At 42.6% G+C, this 19,195-nt stretch overlaps 1 protein-coding gene across 1 annotated transcript in view; it reads left to right on the top strand.

Moving 5' to 3' along the window:
* The window catches only part of DEPTOR (DEP domain containing MTOR interacting protein), a 125,614-nt gene that overhangs the window by 74,694 nt on the left and 31,725 nt on the right, over positions 1-19,195 (top strand). Inside the window, exons 5-8 of the mRNA XM_037502253.2 lie at positions 12,100-12,285; positions 13,256-13,390; positions 14,507-14,577; positions 17,126-17,230. Of these exons, the coding sequence (XP_037358150.1) occupies positions 12,100-12,285; positions 13,256-13,390; positions 14,507-14,577; positions 17,126-17,230 (497 nt within the window). The remainder of the gene's footprint in view (positions 1-12,099; positions 12,286-13,255; positions 13,391-14,506; positions 14,578-17,125; positions 17,231-19,195) is intronic.

Here is a 19,195-nt window from a genome sequence, read left to right as displayed (position 1 = left end):
TTTTTATTTATTTATTTTTTTATTTTTATTTATTTATTTTTTTTTTGTTGACGGTAATTGTGATTATCGCATCCTCCAACAGAAGACGGGAGACAGTTGCTGAGACATTCACTCTGACAATCACAGAGAGAGAACTCAGAATCTGCTGCAAAGGAGGCTACATGCCAGATCCAGACAGGAATTAGCCCATCTTTCCAGTAATTAAGATCCTTGGCAGAGTTGAGCCTAGGCCTGGAATAGCCTAACTGAAGAAATAAAGATAGAAGTGTTGAGAAAGAAGAAAAGAATGTAGGAAGGAAGAAAAAAGGGCACTGATGTTTGAAGGGATGGGCAAGTTTGTAAATTGTCCATGATCATTTGATATTAACTAAAAAGTATTTTGTCACATGTCAACATGATAAGAAGACTTTCTTTAAGACTATTGCAATAGGGGTATTGCAATAGGTTAGAGGTACAACAATGACAAGTGTGGCTTTATAGTCAAGGAACAGGGTGAAGGGTCAGTGTAAGGAAAATTATTAATAGGAGACGTCAGGGAAAGGGTGGAGAGTGTTCTTGCAAAATCAACAGAATTCTTACCAAAGGAAGGCCAAGGTTTTTATGTCAAAGATAGAGGATTAAGGAGTTGATAAATATCAGGAGTCATCAGATATCAAGGGTGGAGGGATCCTCACTAAGCTGATTTAGCAGGATTCTTTGCTGAGACTGGGCTGGGCAGACCCCTTGACCTTAACCTTAGTTAAAGGCCAAGATGACAACCTAGTTGAAAAGAGGACTCAGAGGAAGGACACTTATATCAGAACAAGGAGAGTTTATGTCAAAGGCAACCTACCCTTGCCTGCCTATTTGCCCAACCTCTTCATCATGATTCCCCTACTAACATTCTCTTACCTTTTGCATTTGCTAACTTCTTGCCACCAACAAAAATGCAGATTATTTTTCCCCTTTACAGATGGTACCCAGTATCTTAATCATTCTTTACTCTTATCTAAAATGTAAGTACTTTGGGGATAGAGAATATGCTTTTCTCCATCTCTGTATTCCCAGTGACTTGACATTTATATATTAACTTCTGAATAAAAAAATATTCCATGAATGACAGTAATAACCACTTATGAGGACTTGCCATTTGCTGGCACAAGGCTGGGTATTTATACCAGCTAGTGTTCTTTGAATATAAGCATCCCCAATTATCAGTTGCTTCAAATCTATGGCAGAACTAGCTGACAATTAAGAGAAACATTGAAAAACCAGCTGCCTGAAGAAGAACTTGAGCAGTGAGAGATCCTAGTGGCCAGGAACTAGTGACTCAAGGAATTGTTAGGGGGAAATGATGTCCTGAGTTAATCCCATACAGGCTTTGTGGACCCCACCCCCACTCCAGACTAAAGCCATCAAGACACTGGGAAAGGCAAATGCCATCACCACCAAAGGGAGGTGGCTGGGACCTGAGGGTGGAGTTGGGCAGCCAGGTTGGATATAAAAACCAAACACGTAGGCCTTGGGGGGCTCGCTATCGCTCGCTTCCTGGCTTCACGGCTCCTGGCTGGCGGCCAGCTCTCAGAGTGCCATTTTGGGATTCCTGATCGGCGGATCGGGTAGGACTCATTTAAAACTTTGTCTCCCACTTTTCTCCCTGAGCTGTACATTTCCTCATTTCCCCTTCCCTTGTAAATAAACCTTTTATTAACCTTTCGCATGTGCCTGCAGTAGAGCATTGATAAGTCCTCTAAGCGTGCGGGTGAGGACCCACAGTCAGGCACCCCGTTTTGTATCGGGGTTACTCTACAACAGAATAATCCCTCCTCGACACCTTAGCAGGATAAATCAGCTCTGATTATTTTCTCCCCATTCAGTTACTCTCTTCAGAAGTGTCATTCCATCAAGAAAAAATATTGTATTTCTTAATGTTCTGAGTGCTGGGAAGTTGAAGACGATAGACTGTTCTTCACTGCTATTAACTAATTCATTTAATCCTCCTAAAGATAGTTGGGTCGAATTGGGTCTTATGCCCACTCCCTGATCCTGGATGAAAGGACCCTTTGATTGACAGACTTACCAAGTGGGGGAGAAGTATCATTCCATCAAGGAAAAAAATTATATTTCTTAATGTTCTGAGTGCTGGGAAGATGAAGACGGTAGACTGTTCTCCACTGCTTAGTAACTATTTCATTTAATCCTCCTAAATGACCAATGAAGTTGGTAACATTATCCCTGTTGTTTTACATGAGGACATTGAAACATTTGCAACTGGTATGGTCATTCCTAGCTTCTGCCTGTTGAACTCTGAATAGAAAAAGTAAAGATTGGCAAGAGTATTTTCTTAATCTACTTTCAATGTTAATATCTTTATCAGCAGCCATAATCAAATACATTTTTTTTTTCACTTTCTGAATTTAGAATTTCTGGGGATTTTTCCACTCTGATCTGCTTTGGCTCTGTCTTACTTTTTACTGGAACTGAATCTAAAGCAGGAGGAAAATGGGCACAGCCAGAATTCTTTTGCAATATAAACATACGGTAACAAGGTTACTTGCTGAAGTCAAGGACTGACACGCTGGCACATAATACAGCATTGATTTTGTTTAAAGGAAAACAGCCCTAAATTTTCAATAGTGTGAAAAGAACCAACGATGCCTTATTTTATGTAATCTCCCCAAACATGAGGGTTCTGCACTTTTGTGAATCCTGTCAAAGCTATAAATATTTCTTTGCTTCCTTGACTCTAGTTTCACTTTTGTCAAATGTTCAGAAATGAATCCTGTAGATACAGACCACGTTTGACTCAGTTGGGCTCCTACTACCCACTCCCACCAAGGTCCCCAACAGCTTGTTGCCAGTGTCCCCTGCAGTACTGGCCCTCAGTTTGCCTACATATGAAGCTTTTACAACAGCACAAAGACATCTAAAACACAAGCACACCGTTTCTGGGCAGTTGGATTGCACAGAAAGTGGCAATCTCATATGAAGTGGGCAGCTTGGCCTGATGTGGTCATTTAAGTGCTCAGCTAGATTCCAGTGGTCATTATTAGCGGCCCGTGTAGGCCAAGGTCTCAGGCTTATTGGAAGAGCATATGAGGATCTCTTTGGTGGAATGGACAGTTCAAACTGTTGACCTGCTATGCGCCTCCCCTCTTCACCCGCTTAAGAAGCACTGTGGGGTTCAGTCTCGGTTACTGCCAGATGTGACCTTGACCAGAGCCTTCACAGCGGAGTTGGAGGTGGGAGTGAGCAGAAAGCTGAGAGGCTGTGCTTTAAGGAGTGAACTGTTTTTCTTTCTCATCACAGACAGACCTTTGTTGTGTCTCTGTTGATCTTTTTTTTTTTTAAAGATTTATTTATGCATAGAAGAACTGGGGTACAAGCCAGGTGCGGGGGTGAGAGGATTCACCAGAGACAGAGTGGGGAGCAGAACAGGCGGATCCACTGAAATACACTGCTGAGGGATCAGTGGGCGAGTCAGAAGAGGTCTGCTGCGCCATGTTTGTAGCTCCCTGACCGGGGATCGAACTCTTGCTGCAGTGGCTGCGGACAGCTTCACAGTGCTGCCTCTTAATCCCTTTTGCCATCAGGGAGGCCCTGCTATGACTCTGTTGATCTTGAGTGAGTTTCTGTGCAGCCTCCCCCGCCCTCCACAGCGGAGAGACTGGGGCTTCGGGTAGAGATTCTTGTCTGAGACCCAGGTTCCCTGGTGCAGTTGCAAGTAATTATCCTCACAGCCATTTCATCCTTGCCATACTGCTGTCTCTCATGGTTCTTCCTCTAGAAATTCTCCCAATAGTAACTTCTTGGTTCTTGCTTCTTAGCCACTCACTTTGAGTCAGTATCTCTTAGCTGATACTCCTGACTTCGAGGATATATCTGGGTTGTTCTTTGGAAAAGCTCCTTCTTTTGACTGCCCTCCTCCCTGTTCCTTCTTCCCTCTTTAGCCAGGAATGGATAAACAAGCTAAAATAAACAAGTGCTATGGAGTGATTATAAACCTGACTGTATGTAAACTCTGATCACTGTAACTCTGGAACAGTATTAAGTTAAAATTGAAGCAATTACACAAACACACACACCCTGATACCATTGGGAAAAAAATTGCATTTATCGATCTAACTTGGAGTGTGGTCTTTTTGTAAAATTATGTTAATTCCAAATCCAGAAAATTGAAAGGGCCCTGGCATGTTATCTAGCTTTTTCCAAAAAAGGTCCTCTTCACTTTCTTTGTCCAGTGAAGACATCTGGCACAGCTGAGAGCCTGCTCCCACACTTTTCTCCTTCCATCCAAGGAAGGCCTGCATACCAGAGTCTGTATTTTTTTCATTTTATCTTAGCTACTCCCTCAGCTGTTGCCCAATTTCAGTCTAACTGGAAATTGCCAGAGCCCTCCTGTTGATGGCCAACGATGTTGGCTTTGCCACTGGGTTACTTCTGTCGGTGAAGTCCCCTGCAACAGTTGCTGGACCATAGCCTCAAAGGGGGATTGCTAGTGAGTGGAATCTGGACATACTTCTGCATTAAATAAAGGACAAGGGGGAAGGAAGAGAGTATAAGGAAAAAAATGACAGCCATAACAACAATTCTTGATTCAGAAGCTCAAGACAAAGGTTATTTTTTTTAATAACAAATGGTTGTCAAAGTGCTACACTTTTAAAGGATTGTCTTGGGGGATCAATCTCTAGATCAATCCTGTTTCCAATAGAAATATGTTGTCAGCCACAGAGGCAATCCAGATTATTTAACTTCAATTTTTTTAAAGATGTATTTATTCATGCATACAAGAACTGGGGTATAAGCCAGAGGTGCTGAGGGTGAGAGGGTTCACCAGAGACAGAGTGGGGAACAGAACAGGCAGATTGACTGAAATACACTGCTGAGGGGGGTGCGGGCGAGACAGGAGAGGTCTGCTGCCCCATGTGGTTAGCACCATGGCCAGCCAGGGATCAAACCATATCTTAACAGTGCTGTGCTTAACCCCTTGTGCCACCAGGGAGGCCCATTAACTTCAAATATATAGTAGCTTCAAAAAGAAAAGTAGAACAGGTAAAATTAATCTTAATATATTTTAACCATATTCAAAATATTATCATTTCAACAAGTTAACATTATGAAAACATCAACAGCTGTTTTGTACTCTTCATTCACGTTCAACCATTAGCACTTAGAGTTTATCTTACATTTCCAGCTCATTTCCAGAATCTGACAAGCAGCATTTCAAGTACTTGGCAGCCTCATGTGGCTGGTGGCTGCCTTCTTGAAGAACACAGCTCTGGACCTTTCTGAAACCAACACAGGGCAGGTGGTATCCTGGTGAGGGTGCATTTCATGTTTTAATCCCTTACCTCAGACCTTTATAATCGTACAGCACAGAGTTTGTGTGGGGAGTGTACCTTGCTATCTAAACTTTGCTGCGCCAGTTCTGGACACTTAAATAAAACTGGGAGCCAGCCAAATAAGGGTTTGGAATAGTGACGACTAACAATTCTCCCCTTCCCACTACAGCCAAGGGTTCTTTCTCTGTTCTTACTGTATCTTTAATTGAAGTAACATTGTATTGTAACATTATATGAGTTTCAGTCATGCATCATTGAAAATCAACATGGGCATCTCTCCATTAATTTTACCACTAAAAATCTAATTCTGTTCTGTGAGTCAGAAATAGTTGGTTACCATCAATGAATTAGGCCCATTCTTGGCAATTCTCTTTTTGCTGAGTGGGTGGCCTAAAATGCAGAGAACTTTCTTCAACTCCCAGTAGCTCTTTATGGGATCCTTTGGATTTTTGCTGGCAGCAGAGCAATATTATACATGGTACATTGGCATTAATACAACTCTGTCTTCTACAGAACTACCCGTCTCCTTATATATATTTATTTCACTTGCTTTGGATAAAAGGAGTTATTGTAGTTTCTGTTACTTAGATGGGAAGTTGGGGCCGGTAGTGCCCATAAACAATTGTGTCTCACGGGGAATCAGAGCCTGGTTACTGTAAGGCTTGTCTTCTGCCTGCTTGACTTCCTGTCTAGTTAGACTCCTGACTTGTGAGACAAGCAAAGTGTGGTCGGAAGTCCTGGGCTAATAATGAGGTGGATACAGTCTCCTCCACTCTCTCTGCTGTGACATTCTTAGTGTGCACTGCTCCTCATGCCTGCGTTCTGGACAGGAGGAAGATAGAATGCCAAACAGATAAATTGCCAAAGAGACTCATCTAGAGAGGAGTCATCTAGCAGTGCTTTGCTTTTTATTTGGAAAGGTTGGTTCTTTCAGGGATTTCTGCCTACATCACTTGCGCCAGAACTGTGTCACAGGGTCACCCCTTGCTGGAAGTGAATCTAAAGCCTTTAGCTGGGCACACTGCCACCCTGTACAAATTATACAAGAGGAAAAAAGGTTGAATGGGTTTTGGACCACAGCTAGCATTGTCAGCTACAGGGACAAATGTCTTTTTCATTAAGTAATTATGTGAGCTTCCAGGAGCAGTTTTCTTCCTGTGTCCATACACAGAGATGCCTTGTAGCTTTAAGCTGGATTTAAATGAGGTGGGTTACCAATGTCAATATCTTAAGTTTTGTTTTTTAAAGATTTATTTTACCTACTTGTGCATACAAGAACCAGGGTCTTGGCCAGAGGTGTGGGAGTTGGGGGTGAGAGGATTCACCAGAGACAGAGTGGGGAGCATAACAGGTGGATCTACTGAAATACACTGCTGAGGGGAGCAGCATCAGAGACAGGAGAGGTCTCCTGTGCCATGTGGGTCAGTTCCCGGGCCAGGGATCAAACTCATGCCTCAGTGGCTGGCGATAGCTGAGATTTCAACCCCTGCACCACCAGGGAGGACCTCAATGCCTTATTAGTTCTGACCCAGGTGCCATGGCTATATCAACATTAGGGGGTGCTAGGTAAAAGGTGTATGAGACTGTCTGTACAATCTGTGCAGTTTTTCTATAGCTACAAACATGCAGAATATAAAATTTACTGGAAAAATATGTAGGAAAGGTTTTTCCTATATCTCTTTTTTTAAGAGAAGGTGAGTACAAATAAAAATAACATGGAAAATAGATGGAGGCAGTTTTTAAAAAAAAAGACTCTATCTTGCTACTGATTTCTTTCTTTTCTAAACATCTGCTTCTCTCCGTTCTAGGGTCCTAGTCTATTCAATCTTGTAATGCATACCTGACAATTACTGCACAGGACAGCAGCAGGGTAATGCACTTACCTTCCAGGATAGTGAGATTGAGATTTTGGTGAACTTTTACACCCAGTGTTCTGGGTAAGATTTTATTTTGATACCTGCTGTATTGTATAGGATGTCCTTTGTGTTGCTGATCCTGCAGAATTTATCTGGTTACTGAGGGATGCCTCTTTGTCCTCCAGACCACTTAGAGTTGCTACACCCTTTCCCTACACAGGTGAAGTCTGAAAAGGCTCAGACCTCACATAGATGTGCCATGGTGCTGGCTGCCTGCGCCCTCAGTGGGAAGCCCGTATATGGCTGTCATGAATTGAGAGTCTCCATGGACCAGAAACTCTAACAGACCTTTTGCCCTTGTTATTTCATTGTTCATTCAATTCATTTTGCAGAGGAATAAAATTGAAGGTCAACGTAGTTAAGGACCTTTGTAAATAGTGAAGCTGGTGTTCAATCCAGGGCCATCTGAGGCCAGAGTGCTGTTTCCTGTGCTGTCGTTATGGTCTTTGTATAAGCAATGCTAAAGTAATAAACATTTTTGTCCTGGTGAAGAATTTTGTGGAAAATGTGCCCAGCCAAATTGCTTTCTGTAACCTGGAGACAGGAATAAATGAGGGAAAAGCAAACTCTGATCTTGTGTTTATAAGCTCATCGGCCTGGTCCTTTCGCACGATTGCCTCTTTGGATGAGACAGTTTAAGTGATTAAGGGGCGGGGTTCTAGTTAATCTGTCAGTGTTTCTGCCTCATATTATCTAGTTAATAACCAGGGGATGGTGGATAAATTTGCCTTGTGTAATCCTTACCTTTAAAATGGGAACAACTCTCTAACAGTGCAGGTATGAGAATGAAATGATATAATCAGTCAGTGCACTTAGCCTGGCCTGGCATGTCACTCAGTCAATGTCACCTGGTACTAATGTCATCACCAACATCATCCTCCTCCAATGCCTTAGTTGGTAGAGCTTCATATGACTTTATGGTCTTATTCATTGGTCATCTTAAGCATCGTCTTACACATGCTCGATGCTGAATCTATACTGTCAAGGAAATCAACACCAAAGTGCTTTAATTAGTCCTTGAATGTATGTCAACAATTTCAAAAGATCTAGAATAGAGTTACAGATTTATTTCACTGAATTGTATCTAGGGTCTTCCATTTGCCAAAATAAATTTGGTTTTAGCCTTTTCTGCACCTGTATACAATCTAGTCTCCGATAAACAATTTCATCTCTGAAAAGCGTACCCACTAACAATAGAGGTGCTAGTCTCTGGAATGCTCCCAGCTATTATTTAATGATGCAGAGAGAAGAATAAACCCTACTCTTGCCTTCTCTCTGCTTATTACCTTTCCATTTCTGCAGCAAGACAAAAACAGCAGGCACCTGTACCATCACAATGTTCTATTTTCATTTCCTCTTTTCTGCTATCTGCTCTAAACCCTTTTTTTCCTTCTTTTTTCTATCCCTTCTGCTCCCCTCAATCAATTAAGTAAATTTAATTGGGTTCTAACTTTGTGAATGTGAAATGTTTCGTGTTAGTAACATCAGTTAATAGGACTTTATTTTCTAAAATCAATTTCCTGCTCTCATGGCCTCTTCTTAATGTTGTCAGGGCTCAGGAAGTCATTATTTCAGTTCTCTGACTCACACTGTTACTGCCTCTTGAAGTGCTTTGTATCCCAAGCACCTAACCCTGGCTTAAGTGGCACAGGCACTTAGACACAATCACTAATGTTCTTAAACCAAGGACTTTTGCTGCTTTACGGAACAGGGCTCTTAAAAACTACTGCATCTCTTTAGCTTTGAGGTGGGTCCAGATATTTTTTGAAAATAGCTTTCATCTTCTCTTATCGTTAAGTCTCAACTCATGTTCTCCACCAAACTCACAATGAAAAAGCATGATAATGATTTTTTTTTTAGTCTTGACAGCTTTTGTAATATGCAACACAAAATGACATCAAATAATTGAAATCCGTAGGCCTGTGATCTGGCAGGAGCAGAAGCCAATAGAGTCTCAGTCATCCCCAGACATGGGAAACAACTCAAAGATTTATGTTGTTGGCAGAGAAGTTGCAGCAGTTTCACATGCAGAATATGTTTGCTTTTTGTTTGTTCTCGTTTTTTAAAGATTTATTTATTTATGCATATAAGAATTGGGGTGTAGGCTGGAGATGCAGGGGGTGAGAGGATTCACCAGAGACAGAGTGGGGAGCAGAACAGGTAGATCTACTGAAATACACTGCTAAGGGGAGCAGCGGGCGAGACAGGAGAGGTCTGCTGTGCTGTGTGGGTCACCTTCCTGGCCAGGGATCTAATTTGTGCTGCAGTAGCTGCAGATAGCTTCATAGCACTATGTCTTACCCCCTTGCACCACCAGGGAGGCCCCTATATTTGCTTTTTGAAACATTGAGTCCAAGGATTACATCTGCCACCTATTTATCCTTCAAGTTTGTCAGTGCTCTTAAAGTTTGTGAGTGTATGTGCACCTTTTAGGAAGAGATCTAGGGGTCAGTAGGAGATAAGAAAGAGCCAGAGGAAGTGAGTGAGAGGTGGGATGGAATGCCATGTTGCATCAATGGCCCACAAAAAGCCCTGCCCTGCTCATTGTAGGCAGATAAAGAGGTGAGCACACACCTCTGCTGTGGAATGCAGTGATGAGGAGGATGCTGATCCCACAGCAACTGAGCATCTGTCTTTAAGGCTTAAAGACATTTTAGCTTGGACACCAGTGGTGGCCTCCTGAGCCTCATCCTTGCTGATCTTCTTCCTCCTTGTGTTAGTTCTTATCCCCTCTTGTTTTACTTTATTTAAGCCCTCTTTCATATTCTACTAAAGTGCTCATGTGATCCCAAATCAAAGGCTGCTCCTTAAAAATTTTTGATGATGTGCCCTCCAGGGACTAGTGGATACACATTCCCTGCCCTCCAACTGTCCTTCCCTTCGCTGCAGAATTCAGTTCACTTATCTCTTGATGCCTGTTGGGTGATGTCACTTGAGAGCTGACATTTCAGGGATGGATGAAAGTACATGACCTTCCTCCCACCAGCCAGATAAGCAGCCTGCAATGTATTTTATATCCAGCTGAACTTGCAGGGATTACACCGTGTATGAGTGCAGCATAAGTCCATTTTTTCCCCTTTGAGATGATTGGCTTTTTAATTTTTCTTTGTTTGCTAATATTCCAATCCAATCATTTATAAAGGAAAAATGTATAGCTACATTGTCTACAAAAAGAATGTGTCTGTTCCTTGTCACTTTATTAATTTGGTAGACAACATGACATTTCCCTCCTGCTGTCTGAAAAGTAAGGGCATTCAGTGAATAAAGATCTGTTTCTTTTTACCAAATATCAGCAACATCATGAGCGATAGAGCCTCTTGTATTTATATTGATTCAGCTTTTTTGGCATGTTTCTCCTTCTATTTTGTCTCCCTATTAATACCAAGCCAAATCCTAGAGAATCTAAAAAGGGATGACTTGGAAAGTCCCAGAAATTTATTAATTAGATGTGTAAAAAAAAAGTCAACATCCATTATAGCTGTTGATAAGAGTACAACTAGAACTTTAGATATTGAACATAGTCTTTAAGCCTTGCCTCTTCTTCCTCTTTAGAAATTAATATTCTCAAGGAGCAAAGAAGGAAATTTTTTAAATTATCTATGTCACAATATATAATATAAAGATCTTATATAGCATTGGAGTCTGAAAAGGGCAGATTTGGAGCTAATCTGGTGTCTCAAGATTTAGAGACACCAATCACTATCCTTTGACTTTCTCAGTCTAGTTATTTCTCCAAATTTTCTTTGTCATAACTCACTCTTTAATTACTTGCTTTCCTTTAACTTATGAGATTTAAATATCTTCCAATGGGGTACTTGCTAAACTTGACCTGGAGAGCTGGTTAAGACTTCACATCTGTCATGAGTGTATCCTACATGGACTGTTTACCCTCTTAGCTATACATGGTCTAGATCAGAAGAGACAAAATATTGGAGAGTGGGTGTGAATTAGTTGTAAATTAGTTGGGTAAAAATTAAACTCTGGGTTTGTAGCTAAAGCCTGGGGAGACATATGATTAAATCAGCAACCAGATTGCCACTTGAATGAAAAATATTTTAAAGTGCTTTTATCTGTTATGGAATTTGTTTGGCTTCAGAATGCTTTTGTGATTTATTGATACGAAAGCCAATATTTTGTGTAGTTCCCTGTACAAATAGAAAACAGTAGGTGATTATAAAAGTATACAGAGCTAGATATTTTCAAGTTATAATTTATTACTGGGTTTTTTTTTAACAGCTTTATCAAGATGTAGCTTCCATTCCGTGCCATAACGTTCATTCATTTTAAAGTATATGATTTGGTATTTGGTGTGTTCTCAGGTGTGTGCAATCAACCCCACAGTCAATTTTAGACCCCTTTCCTCACCTCAAAAAGGAACCCCATATTTAAAGCTAACTCTTCTCTAACTTCCTAGACCCCACCAGCCCCTAATAACCATCCATCTATTCTGTCTACACATTTCCTTGTTCCAGGTATGTCACATGAATGAAATAATTATATGGCTTCTGCATTCTTTCTTGTTTTTTTACAACTCTGTGAGTCTGCAGTTATTTCAAAATAGCTGAAAAATGAATGGACATTTTGTGATGGAGCAAGCCCTGGGCAGGGTACTTGGGGTGAGCTTAGGCAAAGTCCTCCCAGAGGGGAAAAAAAAAAAGTTCCCCCAGAGGAATGAATCAGCTAATTTTTAAAGTGCATGACACATGAAAAGATTCTGGACCATTTGTGGGTGGACAGATGGAAGCTCATGAGGCATCAGGATGACTAAACTCTTTCTTGAGACTTTTGCCCCTGTTGGCTGGGCTGGCAGCAGCTCTCGAAGGTCAGGGTGCCAGACATCATCATGTCTTGTGTCTCCCCAGTGTCCAACAAGCACCCATTTGTGGACAGCAATCTTCTCTACCAGTTCAGAATGAACTTCCGTCGGAGGCGAAGGCTGATGGAGCTGCTCAATGAGAAATCTCCCTCATCCCAGGAGACGCACGACAGCCCCTTCTGCCTGCGGAAGCAGGGCCATGACAATCGGAAATCTACCAGCTTTATGTCCGGTATGTGAGTTCCGCTGTTTGTTCCTGTGTTTTTGTCTTCTGAGAGATGGCATAATGATAACTCGCCTTTGTGAAATTCTGTTCTCTAGTAAATCTTTTTTTATGACCAAAAAGTATGTTTTAAAAAAAAAAGTAGGACCTCCCTGGTGGCTCAGGGATTAAAGTCTCAGCTCTAGCAAACTATCTCTAGCCACTGCAGCATGAGTTCGATCCCCGGCCAGGGAACTGACCCACATGTCTCTCCCCTACTCCCCTCAGCAGTGTATTTCAGTCGATCCACCTGTTCTGCTCCCCATTCTGTCTCTGGTGAATCCTTTCATCCCCCGTACCTCTGGCCTATACCCCAGTTCTTGTATGCTTAAATAAATAAAATAAATCTTTAAAAAATAATTTTCTTTTTTTTAAAAGCAGCCACCAAGTTGTTGCTGTTTCTGGGCAGTTAACTCCATGACAAAGAGGATCCAATCAGATTATTGAAGCCACTACCTTGCATACACTTTCAAAGCTTGCATATGTGCTCTGTATTTTAAACTCTTTCTATCATGGCTCCGAGTGATTAATGATTTCATGTTAAACCAGGAGGTATTTACTATCACTGCTATTTGTTAAGTGTCTAGCCAGCACTTAATTTACATCCTAGCAGGGATTGCTCAGCACAGGCTTTGTAGTTCTTGAAATAACGTTTTATGTAACTAGAATTTTACATACATTACATGATCTACTCCTGCACTAATCCTATGAGAGTTCTTTGTTCCCCTCTAACAGTTGGGGAGCTAAGGCTCAGTGATCTGGAGAGATGGAGAGAGGTTGTGCTGTCAGTGAGTGACAGGACTACAGTGCCCATCCTTGCTTTTCTGACCTGGGTCGGAGTGCTTTTCCTGGCACATGTGACTGTGCCCACAGCTAAGAACCCTGTGCTCTAGGAAGCCAAAGCCAGCACCCTTAGTGACTGTGTGTTCTGCCCGCACAGTCAGCCCCAGCAAGGAGATCAAGATCGTGTCTGCAGTGAGGAGGAGCAGCATGAGCAGCTGTGGCAGCAGTGGCTACTTCAGCAGCAGCCCCACCCTCAGCAGCAGCCCCCCTGTGCTCTGCAACCCTAAGTCTGGTGAGTGGGGACTCTGGCCTGACTCTGAGTGTGGGAACTTGGGCAGTTGTGCAGGCTGGCTTCCCTGGAAAGCGCATTCTAAGACAGAGGGAGACTAGCGTGTGGAAAGCTGGATAGAGCATGGTCTTGGGGTCAGCCACTGTTGAATGAACACGAAGGAAGTAGGGTCAGGCAGAGAGAGAAACAGGCGGTGATACAGTCTCAGTGAAGGCTACAGCCCCCTTCAGAACTGTAATGACTTAGGGTATGGCCAGGCCTCCATGTCCAAATGTTGACCAGTAATTAGGTGTTAGCTGCTTGGGGGAAGTCATGACCTTGGACAAGGTAGGTCTGTTCAGACTTGATTCCTAAAGACAACCAAGAGTCCCTGCCATTATTACTCCCAGCTTCTGAAGCCTCTCCATCTGAAGGAGGCTTAGAGCAGCACATTGATGCTCTCAACATTGGGGGAGATGGTACTTCTTCAAACCACAATGGAGGAAAAGATCTATGAGGTTCCAGCATCCCTAAGGAAGAAGCACCCCCAAGGAAGGATCTATGCAAATCCAACTAGAATCGATTCTCAGAGACTTGTGACCTTTGCATTTCAGAGAAAAATTTAGGAGCAAGGACCATTGATAAACCTGTATATTGAAACAATCCTTCCTTAACCCAATCTGTTCTTCAACCCTTCTGGAACCTACAACCCATTGATACCCCTACCTTCCCTCTCTCCCTTACCCATGAAGAAATGCCCCGCTCCATTTGTTTAGGGCCCTGTCCAACCTCAGTTCAGTGTCAAAAAGACTTGGTTCATTTTGTGTCCCCATCACCAGATGTTGGGGATACAAAAGATGACAAGTTATGACCACTTCCCTTGTGAACATACCATTTCTTTGGAGAAAAAGAAAATCCTATGAGTTACTGCAGATAAGGAATGGCCATTGCTGTTCTAGAGCTTTAAGAGGCAAATCTGTCATCTAATGCTTTTGTATAGACAGTTGGGTATTTTTCTTAATTTTTTTTTTTTTGGTCCTTTTGGGTGATTAGCTCCAAGGATAGAGTCATAAAAATCTACAAGAGAGTGAATGGGGAGCTGAGAAGGGTTTGCACCTTGACATTGACTCTGTTTTGCAGTGTTAAAGAGACCTGTCACGTCAGAGGAACTCCTGACACCTGGGGCTCCCTATGCTAGGAAGACATTCACGGTAGGCTCCCTGTTGGTTTTCCTCCTGGGCTTCTCCTTGTCTGCCATGTCCACATGTCCAGGGGTCAGCGTGTAGCTGAGAGAAGGAAACGAAAACCTTTTCCTCACTTCCTTTTTGTTTTCAGTACAGTTATAGTAATACACTTTCTTAGGCACTAAAGTGTATTAGGACCTGATGTGGTTTTTTTTATTATTATTAATATATATTATGTATTATTAATATAACATTTTCATTCCTTTTGATGTGTCCTTAGAAAGATTTACATTTTTCTCTTGTCCTAATATTTTAAGGAAAGTGGTCATACAATAATGCTGATAATTCCTTCAGCATTATGGTTAATTTTAAAAATCATTTGTAAGATATTAGGGGAGTCTTAAGATAAGAGAAGGCAAACAATTGGCTAGAGTATTCTATAAGGAAAATGCTTTTCCATTCTCATCAGTTATAGTTTTTATTTTATTTTTTTTAGATTAAGGTAACGTTGGTTTAGAACATTACACAGGGTCCAGGTGTACATACTTAAATAGCCACATCTGCATGTGCTACATTATGCTTGTCACCAGAAGTCTGGCTTTTATCTATCACCATACAATCGATAAGTGCTTTTGACATTGTTACCGTGGCTTGAGTTAGATAAGTCCCTGATCTGAGAGTGGTGCATGCGTGCAAGCAGCTCCCCCACCAACCCCTTCTCGAAGGTTCCCCAGCGTCCTCCACTGCTGGCCCCACTGGCTTCTTTCCAACAGAATCCACGTGCTTGCATAACAACATCTCACCTACTCACGCTCCTTCCTCCTGCCTCCTGTCTCCTCCTCTCAGTGTCCTCACGTCTGCCTTGAGGTCCTCTTTCAAACTCTTCTCTTTTAGTCTGTGTGGGTTGTGGATACCTTTCATTCCTTGCAAACATTTGTCAAGGGCTCCTTCACCTTCTGAGAATTGTAGAGTTAAAATAGAATAGATTCAGGGCCTCCCTGGTGGCGCAAGGGGTTAAGATGCAACCTATGAAGCTATCCACAGCCACTGCAGCATGAGTTCAATGCCTGGCCAGGGAGCTACCCACATGGAGCAGCAGACCTCTCCTGACTTGCCCACTGCTCCCCTCAGCAGTGTATTTCACTTGATCTGCCTGTTCGGTTCCCCACTCTGTCTCTGGTGAATCCTCTCACCTCCCTGCACCTCTGGCCTGTACCCCGGTTCTTGTATGCATAAATAAATAAATCTTTAAAAAAAAATAGACTAGATCCAGTCATAGCACTGGGAATCTATCCATACATATTTTTTAAAAGATTTATTTTTATTTATTTATACAAGAACCGGGGTACAGACCAGATGCACTGGAAGGTGAGAGTATTCACCAGAGACAGAGTGGGGAACAGAACAGGCAGACTGACGAAATACACTGCTGAGGGGAGCAGCGGGCAAGACAGGAGAGGTCTGCCGCACCATGCGGGACACTTGCCAGCCGGCCGGGATCAAATCGGCATTGCAGAGGCTGCAGACAGCTTCACAGCGCTGCGCTCAACTGCCTGCGCCACCAGGGGAGGCCCTCCATACATATTTTTTTTAATAACTTTTTTAATAAAGGTACCATTGGTTTACCACACTGTGTATAATTCAGAAATACAGGTTCCCACCTCTTCAGATATATGTTACCACCCCACACCCACCTCCATAATCCTCCACCACAGCCCATTGAACACCTCTCCTTGCTGCTCCTCACCTCTCCCACTCTGGTATACTGCCTCAATTCTGCAATGAGATTTCTAGAGTTTGTTTTGATTTAGTTTTGTCTTCTCCTTTGTTTTGTTTCTTTATGTTCTAGATATGAGTGAAACCATCCACTATTTGTCTTGTTTTGTTTCTGCTTGAATATTTTTTTTTAAATTAAATGCCTGCATTACTGGTGATTGTCGGTGAATATGTCTCGTCTGTATTTCATTGGGGGGGGGGGGCTGTTAAAGATGTGCCTGGGAGCTTCCTAGAGACTGTCACTGCCGTTTCTAATCAAGAGTTGGTAGGAAAAGGCACCCTTGGGTTCCAAGAAACTTTTTGACCAGCATCTTCTTGTAAATTGTGAATAGTATGTACTTTCTTTTCTTAGTAGAGGAAACTGTATTTCAGGAAAGACCAGACTCTTTATATTTCCCATCATTAGTAATTTAAATCATTACCTTAGGCTTAGGTGATGCCACAAGATCACCAACACTTGGTATCATTGGATCCAGGGAGAAGGAACATACTAGAAATGGAAAATACATCTGGGGAGAAATTTTCAGCCATGTTTTTATGATCTGAGGCAATCTGCCATTTACTAATTCAGTAGTGACCGCCCCCTCCCCCCCCCCCCTGAAGTTTCTTTCTGCCAAACAGGTGTTTCTTCACCACATTCCTGCATAGAGAGCTTGGAGCCCAGTGCTTTTTTCCCACTGAAATGGAGAGGAGATATGGGGTGGCGTGCACTTAATCCTGGGCTGGTTCTTGCTCTTGGAAGGACAGGCAACTTGCCAGGAACTGTCTGCTGATGGCGAATTGTGGTTTTCCTCTCCAGATCGTGGGTGATGCTGTCGGCTGGGGCTTCGTGGTGCGAGGAAGCAAGCCATGCCACATCCAGGCTGTGGACCCCAGTGGCCCTGCCGCTGCGGCGGGAATGAAGGTACCGCTCACAAAGCTAGTGCTGGATACCTCCTGCTCTTTGTTCGCTGCCATCTGTACTTTCTCTCCCTAAGTGCTTTGATTCCATGTTTATCAAGTTTTCTTTTCCCTTTCTGAATGGGGTTGACATGCAGCCAAAAACTATGATGCTGCACCTTGGAGAAAAAGTTGACCTTGCCCTCTGCCTGGGCCTCCTGGGTCTCCAGTCCCCATCCCATTGGTTTCTCACATTTCTCTCCTTCACCAAGAGTGAGTTTGAATGAAATTTTCATTTATCTTAAATCTTATATACTAGCTCTACTGCTTCTGTTCTCCACAAAGCATTTTCCTATGGGATTCATAGAGCCAGTAAAATATGCTGATCATAGAAATGACAAATGGTAAAAAAATAGAAAATAAAAGTCATGGAATTTGTCAGCAGAAACATGGATCTCACTTTGGTTCTGTTAGTTACTAGCCTTAGACATTGACAAGTTCATCATATCTCAGGTCTGTGTCTCCCTCTCTGAAATCATAACCATAATATTTCCTTCTGCTGTTTTGTGGCTTAAATATGTTGAAACACTTGATAAAGTTTAAAGAAGTATATAAACATCAAAAAAATTGAATCCTATAAGAATTTTAAAATATTTTTTATGCTTTTTTAGTATGAAAGCAATACATAGACAGTCAAGATAATTTGGAAAATAACAGGCAAGCAGAAAAAAGAAATTAAGGGCCTCCCTGCTGATGCAAGGGGTTAAGTCTCAGCACTATGAAGATATCCGCAGCCACTGCAGCACGAATTCAATCCCCGGCCAGGGAGCTGACCCACATGGCGCAGCAGACCTCTCCTGTCTCGCCCGCTGCTCCCCTCAGCAGTGTATTTTAGTCAGTCTGCCTGTTCTGCTCCCCGCTGTCTCTGGTGAATCCTCTCACCCCCACACCCCACCTCTGGCCTATACCCCAGTTCTTGTATCCATAACTAAATAACTCTTTAAAAAAGAAAGAAATTAAAATTGCCTGTAACCTTTCCTAATTGATAAGCACCATGTACATTGTAAAGCAGATTTGTTGAAGTATAGTTGACTTACGATAAAGCACAGCACTGGTAACATTTCTATTTCTATTCTTCTGACTTCTTGTATGTATAGCTTTTAATTATACAGAAGCCTAATATAAGAGGCTGAAGAGAACATCACTTTTCTGCTTCAATACACCTTTATCTGGCATAGCTTTGCCCTCTCATCTGTAAAACCTTTCAGAGGACATTATCTAGGACCGCGGGAGCAAGCAGAGTCTTGAAAGCTAGAGATCCTTTTCCCTATGTTTTCATCCTCTCCCATCCGTCCCTTTCTAGAGCAGCAGGCAGCAGTAGGCATGACCTGGAAGTCCACTGTGCTGTTCTCCAGCACTTGCTCTCTGGCATTGCCTGGCTTACTAGAAAAGAAAGGTGGGCAGCAGAGACCGATCCAGGGAGCAGAGAGTACAGGTTACTGCCAGGCTGGCACCATGTGCTGGTGTGATCAGCGGTTGAGCCTGCCCGTGATTTCCACAGTGTTCATGCAGGCAAGGATTGGCTCCCAGATTCTGTCTCTGGGCAAGTTACAGACCTCGTCCCTTCCTGCCTCCTTGGCAGCCAGCACAGCACCGAGGAAACTCGGAGCAAGAGCGCTGGCCGGGACCGTAAAGGGCAAGCACTTGTATTGCTGCCGAGGCTGAACTTTTCATTTTCTAATGGAACTTTTGGCTGTGGGAAGGGCTTGATATTTTATTTCCACAGTAAATTACCTAGTATAAATTATTTTTGGCAGGGTGCTTTAATTCTTAGCAGGCATTCTCTCACATGGGACTTTGACTTAAAGCACATTTCCTTTGGGAAAGCAGTGGAGTTACACGGCTGCTGAAGACCTTGTTTTGCTTGGCCAAGTGTGTTTGATTGATTTCAGTCCATCTTTCCTGATGAACACACATGACTGAACTAGGA

The sequence above is a fragment of the Talpa occidentalis genome, unplaced genomic scaffold (genome assembly GCF_014898055.3).
Source record: "Talpa occidentalis isolate TD23 unplaced genomic scaffold, MPIMG_talOcc4v2.1, whole genome shotgun sequence".
Taxonomy (NCBI): Eukaryota; Metazoa; Chordata; class Mammalia; order Eulipotyphla; family Talpidae; genus Talpa; species Talpa occidentalis.
The sequence above is the reverse complement of the archived record's forward strand: the minus strand, read 5'-3'. Positions and strand labels throughout refer to the sequence as shown.